Consider the following 7,500-nt stretch of genomic DNA (forward strand, 5'->3'; position numbering starts at 1 on the left):
TGAAGAACCCTGGTGGTCTTCAGCTGTTCCTCCTCAGTATTCTATGTGATGTGTTTGTGCTAACCACACTTCTACAGAGTAGGAAATAGCATAAGCTTCCAGTCTCTCTGTTCTTCTCAGACCTCCGCACCACCTGGAGAACCCTCCGTTTTTTTTGTTTGTGGAAAATTGAGAAATGTGTGTGAGACAATTCCCATGCTTACACACACACACACACACACACACACACACACACACACACACACACACACCCTGCTGAACATGTCTGAGGACTCTCAGTGTGAAGAACCCTGACCTGTTTTTGGATGATCTGATCAGACAGGTTTAGTTTATAAGAGAAAGTATTATTTACCGCATGTACAAAAGTATGTGCACCCCTGACTGTCACACCCTCACACGCTTGTTGTGAAGTGTGTTTGTGTATAAAACAACAACAAAAAACTATACTGTAGCACTTCTGTACTTTCTCCATCCCTCCATCCTGTACAGGAGTTTGGACACACAGATGTACAGTGTTTGTATGATGTCCATTATCAGTTTTATATCCTCATCATTATCATCATGTTCACTGACCATCTTCATCATCTTCATCTTCATCATCATCATCATCATCATCATCATGAAAATGTGCTGCGTGAGAAAACGTTTGTGCCCCCAGATATGCGTGTTACTGAGTACTCATTTAACAAGTAATAATAATTATTATTATTAGTGTGTGTGTGTGTGTGTGTGTGTGTGTGTGTGTGTGTGTGTGTGACAGAGAGAGAACTCTACCTCTGTACTAGCACAGTAAAGTCTTTGTGCATTAGTTAGCGCGCACGCACGCGCGCACACACACACACACACACACACACACACACACACACACACACACCCTCTGTGCACTAATCCGGGTTAAACGCTCCACACTCACCCAGTTTCTGCCCGTAGTCCCGGTTCACCTGAGCCCTGAAGTGCTCCATCTGCGTGTTCTTCTTCGAGTTCGGGTGCCAGAGCACCTTGGACTCCATGATCTCCTCTGCTTTCTTCTGTTTAGACATCGCGCTGATTTACAGAATAAAACACACACACCTCTCACACACTCTCTGTATGAATGACCTGTATGAGCCGCCTTAAACTATCTACAGCGTGACCAGGAAGAAGACCCCGCCCACTCACGTATGACGTAATGACGCCGCACTGTCAATTTAACCAAGTGCCGCTTGAAAGCCCGCCCACGCACACGTCATGCACGAAGCGCAGCGATGTGGCTTCCGATAGAGAAAATAGTTCCTAATTCCAGCGAACAATAAAAAATCTATACATCCAATCAAACAACAATAAATCTACAGTTTTAAAAAAGATACATACAATATTTTTAAAACTATTAATTCCTGTATTATTTACCACATACTTCTACAAAACTCCTCCCCTCATCACTACCTTCATCATCATCCACTTTTCCAAGGACTGAGACCCAAGGGTTCATTTGCATACTCGAATCTGATTGGCTGTCAGAGCTGGCCTCACTGATCAGCAGAGTGTGCGTTAGACAACACGGACAGACGGGCACATCAGCCAATCAGGAGACACGCTGCCACCGCGCTCGCGCTGTCGAAAGAGACACCACATCAGCCAATGGGAATTCAGGGCGTGAGGACGGGTTCAGGAGGTGTGCCCAATCAAGATTCGCTATGCAAATAGCACGCCACGCCCTCTACACAGACCAAATCACGCTAATCAGGATTTCTATTTTATTTCTTTGATCTATTCATTTTACTTTTTACTTATATTATATTTGTGTTCATTTATTATACAATATATAGAGAAATAAATGTTTTGTGTACATCATTCAGCTGAATTCTTGATTCAGATTTAATGTTTTATAAGAAAAATCACACAATTTTACAAACATTAAAAAAACATGAATAGCTTGAAATAATCTCATATAACATATAAAATAATATAAAATAATATAATATAATATAAAATAAAATAATATAATATAAAATAATATAATATAATATAAAAAATATAATATAATATAATATAATATAATATAATATAATATAATATAATATAAAATAATATAATATAATATAATATAAAATAAAATATAAAATAAAATAAAAGAATATAATATAATATAATATAAAATAATATAATATAAAATAATATAATATAATATAATATAATATAAAAAATATAATATAATATAATATAATATAATATAATATAATATAATATAATATAATATAAAATAATATAATATAATATAATATAATATAAAATAAAATATAAAATAAAATAAAAGAATATAATATAATATAATATAAAATAATATAATATAAAATAATATAATATAATATAATATAATATAATATAATATAATATAATATAAAATAATATAATATAATATAATATAATATATATATATATATATATATATATATATATATATATATATGTGTGTGTGTGTGTGTGTGTGTGTGTGTGTGTGTGTGTGTGTGTGTGTGTGTGTGATATAATATAGTACAAATTTCATGCACTTTACAGTGACGTTTTCAGTACAATAAGGAATTACTAAGAAGAGAGAATTATGTAGTAATATAGCAAACAGTGTGTGTAATGATGGAATCTGTGTGTGTGTGTGTGTGTGTGTGTGTGTGTGTGTGTGAGTGACAGACTCACATTTGGTAAAACAAATAGATTTCATCAGTAATTCACTAAAAAGTGCAGATGTGTGTAATGAAGGATTACATCACGTCCTCTTCCTTCTGCTGAGATACAATCTGATTATAAATTAAAGAAACACACACACACACACACACACACACACACACACACACACACACACACACACACACCCCTCTGTGCACTAATCCGGGTTAAACGCTCCACACTCACCCAGTTTCTGCCCGTAGTCCCGGTTCACCTGAGCCCTGAAGTGCTCCATCTGCGTGTTCTTCTTCGAGTTCGGGTGCCAGAGCACCTCGGACTCCATGATCTCCTCTGTTTTCTTCTGTTTAGACATCGCGCTGATTTACAGAATAAAACACACACACACTCTCTCACACACTCTCTGTATGAATGACCTGTATGAGCCGCCTTAAACTATCTACAGCGTGACCAGGAAGAAGACCCCGCCCACTCACGTATGACGTAATGACGCCGCACTGTCAATTTAACCAAGTGCCGCTTGAAAGCCCGCCCACGCACACGTCATGCACGAAGCGCAGCGATGTGGCTTCCGATAGAGAAAATAGTTCCTAATTCCAGCGAACAATAAAAAATTTATACATCCAATCAAACAACAATAAATCTACAGTTTTAAAAAAGATACATACAATATTTTTAAAACTATTAATTCCTGTATTATTTACCACATACTTCTACAAAACTCCTCCCCTCATCACTACCTTCATCATCATCCACTTTTCCAAGGACTGAGACCCAAGGGTTCATTTGCATACTCGAATCTGATTGGCTGTCAGAGCTGGCCTCACTGATCAGCAGAGTGTGCGTTAGACAACACGGACAGACGGGCACATCAGCCAATCAGGAGACACGCTGCCACCGCGCTCGCGCTGTCGAAAGAGACACCACATCAGCCAATGGGAATTCAGGGCGTGAGGACGGGTTCAGGAGGTGTGCCCAATCAAGATTCGCTATGCAAATAGCACGCCACGCCCTCTACACAGACCAAATCACGCTAATCAGGATTTCTATTTTATTTCTTTGATCTATTCATTTTACTTTTTACTTATATTATATTTGTGTTCATTTATTATACAATATATAGAGAAATAAATGTTTTGTGTACATCATTCAGCTGAATTCTTGATTCAGATTTAATGTTTTATAAGAAAAATCACACAATTTTACAAACATTAAAAAAAAACATGAATAGCTTGAAATAATCTCATATAACATATAATATAATATAAAATAAAATAATATAATATAAAATAAAATAATATAATATAAAATAATATAATATAATATAATATAATATATAATATAATATAATATAATATAATATAATATAATATAATATAAAATAATATAATATAATATAATATAAAATAAAATATAAAATAAAATAAAAGAATATAATATAATATAATATAAAATAATATAATATAATATAATAATATAATATAATATAAAAATATAATATAATATAATATAATATAATATAATATAATATAATATAATATAATATAAAATAATATAATATAATATAATATAATATAAAATAAAATATAAAATAAAATAAAAGAATATAATATAATATAATATAAAATAATATAATATAAAATAATATAATATAATATAATATAATATAATATAATATAATATAATATAAAATAATATAATATAATATAATATAATATATATATATATATATATATATATATATATATATATATGTGTGTGTGTGTGTGTGTGTGTGTGTGTGTGTGTGTGAGTGTGTGATATAATATAGTACAAATTTCATGCACTTTACAGTGACGTTTTCAGTACAATAAGGAATTACTAAGAAGAGAGAATTATGTAGTAATATAGCAAACAGTGTGTGTAATGATGGAATCTGTGTGTGTGTGTGTGTGTGTGTGTGTGTGTAAGGAGTGACAGACTCACATTTGGTAAAACAAATAGATTTCATCAGTAATTCACTAAAAAGTGCAGATGTGTGTAATGAAGGATTACATCACGTCCTCTTCCTTCTGCTGAGATACAATCTGATTATAAATTAAAGAAACATCACCCCATTATTACACACACACACACACACACACACACACACACACACACACACACACACACTGATCATCATTACCGTATACTCTACACAACGGTGGACTTACATTTTAATATCCTTTACATTTACATTTGTGGTATTTAGCAGACGTTCATGTCCATGTAAAAAAAAGAACACTGGATTACAGACTAGATTACAAGATCACTAGATCAGTTTACAACTCTGTTGAGTTTTTTTTTCTTGTTGTTGCTTCCTGTAGTGTCTGTTTACATGATGTTTTTTATCCAATCAGATTTCAGTGACACATCATGTGTTGTGGGGGTCGAAGGAATCTGCCCTGAAGTCTTCAGAAATCAGCAGTGCAGCTCCTGTAGTGTAAACTCCATGTCGCTCGAAGGCTGTTGATGAAAATAATCAGATTGCGAGGTTTCTCTCCGGGGTCCTCTACCAGGCGTCCAATAACGTCAGCATTTTCACATCCTCTGATTGGACGGTCAGAGAGAATCACAAACCACATCTGTAGCAAACTGCGCAATCGCACATCTATTCATGTGGATTTAATACCTGTGTTTTATTCCACAACTGCCAGAGGAGAAGAAACAGATAATTCACAGATACACTTCCAGAAAAGCTGGACATGGTGAGGAAACGAACCATTTTACTTTTACTTATAATAAATTTCCCTTCATTGTAAATCTCAAGGAAAACCGTAATGTACAGACACGCAGGAAACCCCGGGGTGATGAGGTGAATATCAATGCTCCTGCTTGGAGATGATGTGTGTGTGTGTGTGTGTGTGTGTGTGATGAGGTGAATATGGATGCTCCTGCTGAGATGATGTGTGTGTGTGTGTGTGTGTGTGTGTGTGTGTGTGTGTGTGTGTGTGATGAGGTGAATATGGATGCTCCTGCTGAGATGATGTATGTGTATGTGTGTGTGTGTGTGTGTGTGTGTGTGTGTGTGTATGTGTGTGTGTGATGAGGTGAATATGGATGCTCCTGCTGGAGATGATGTATGTGTGTATGTGTGTGTGTGTGTGTGTGTGTGTGTGTGTGTGTGTGAATATGGATGCTCTGCTGGAGATGATGTGTGTATGTGTGTGTGTGTGTGTGTGTGTGTGTGTGATGTGTGTGTGTGTGTATGTATGTGTGTGTGTGTGTGTGTATGTATGTGTGTGTGTGTGTGTGTGTGTGTGTGTGTGTATGTGTGTGTGATGAGGTGAATATGGATGCTCCTACTGGAGATGATGTATGTGTGTGTGTGTGTGTGTGTGTGAATATGGATGCTCCTGCTGGAGATGATGTATGTGTATGTGTGTGTGTGTGTGTGTGTGTGTGTGTGTGTGTGTGTGAATATGGATGCTCCTGCTGAGATGATGTATGTATGTGTGTGTGTGTGTGTGTGTGTGTGTGTGTGTGTGTGTGTGTGTGTGTGATGAGGTGAATATGGATGCTCCTGCTGAGATGATGTATGTGTGTGTGTGTGTGTGTGTGTGTGTGTGTGTGTGTGTGTGTGTGTGTGTGTGTGTGTGTGTGTGATGAGGTGAATATGGATGCTCCTACTGGAGATGATGTATGTGTGTGTGTGTGTGTATGTGTGTGTGTGTGTGTGTGTGTGTGTGTGTGTGATGAGGTGAATATGGATGCTCCTACTGGAGATGATGTATGTGTGTATGTGTGTGTGTGTGTGTGTGTGTGTGTGATGAGGTGAATATGGATGCTCCTGCTGGAGATGATGATGTATGTGTGTGTGTGTGTGTGTGTGTGTGTGTGTGTGTGATGAGGTGAATATGGATGCTCCTGCTGGAGATGATGTATGTGTGTGTGTGTGTGTGTGTGTGTGTGTGTGTGTGTGTGTGTGTGTGTGATGAGGTGAATATGGATGCTCCTGCTGGAGATGATGTATGTGTGTGTGTGTGTGTGTGTGTGTGTGTGTGTGTGTGTGTGTGATGAGGTGAATATGGATGCTCTACTGGAGATGATGTATGTGTGTATTTGGGGAAAGTTGCTTTTAAAAGTAATGCTTTACGATATTGAGTTACTCCCAAAAAAGTAAATAATTGCGTTATTTAGTTACTTTTTATGTAAAGTAATGCGTTATATCACTTTTGCGTTACTTTTTCTTACATGGTTAAAGCTTGAACATTCTGAACACTTTTACAAAGTTCACGCTATAATCAGTGACCGTGGCAGTTTATCTTCCCACAAAGAGCAGACTAGCGGTAGACATGCTCTCTCTCTCCACTGCGATGGCATCGTACGTGTTTCCTTTCTCCTTTTTCTCGACTATTTTAAAATAATAAGAACACTTCCATCACAGTGATGTAATGCTCTGACCTGCCATCGCTTCTGACCAGCTTCTGTTCCCGCGGCTCGCACGTGTGACTGAGCGATTCTACGTGACTACGTTCATTTTAATTCAGTATTTATTTTTTTATGCAAAATAATTTAACTGAAAAGTAACTCGCATTCCTTTTTTAAAAAAGTAACTCAAATATTAATGTGTACATTTATAAAGTCACGCGCTACTCGTTACTCCAGAAAAGTCATATTATTACGTAACGCATGTTACCCCCAACACTGGCTGTGGCTCCAGTGAAAGGAGACGTGTTGAATTGTGATCATTGTGTTTGTTGCTTTAGTGATGAACTCATTGTGACTGTATGAGATCCTGTGTGAGACGCAGCTCTGATCTACTGCACTTCTCTATTATACTGATGGGTTCTGGAGATGTGGTGTATAATGATGGTGGACTAA

General features: G+C 36.2%; 1 protein-coding gene across 1 annotated transcript in view; it reads right to left on the reverse strand.

Moving 5' to 3' along the window:
- Positions 1-3,401, reverse strand: part of aacs (acetoacetyl-CoA synthetase) — a 25,690-nt gene extending 22,289 nt beyond the window's left edge. Inside the window, 1 exon segment of the mRNA XM_046842111.1 lies at positions 2,887-3,401. Coding sequence (XP_046698067.1) covers positions 2,887-3,013 — 127 coding nt within the window. The 5' untranslated portion in view covers positions 3,014-3,401.
- Between the last annotated feature and the right edge of the window lie 4,099 nt (positions 3,402-7,500).

The sequence above is a fragment of the Silurus meridionalis genome, chromosome 27 (genome assembly GCF_014805685.1).
Source record: "Silurus meridionalis isolate SWU-2019-XX chromosome 27, ASM1480568v1, whole genome shotgun sequence".
Taxonomy (NCBI): Eukaryota; Metazoa; Chordata; class Actinopteri; order Siluriformes; family Siluridae; genus Silurus; species Silurus meridionalis.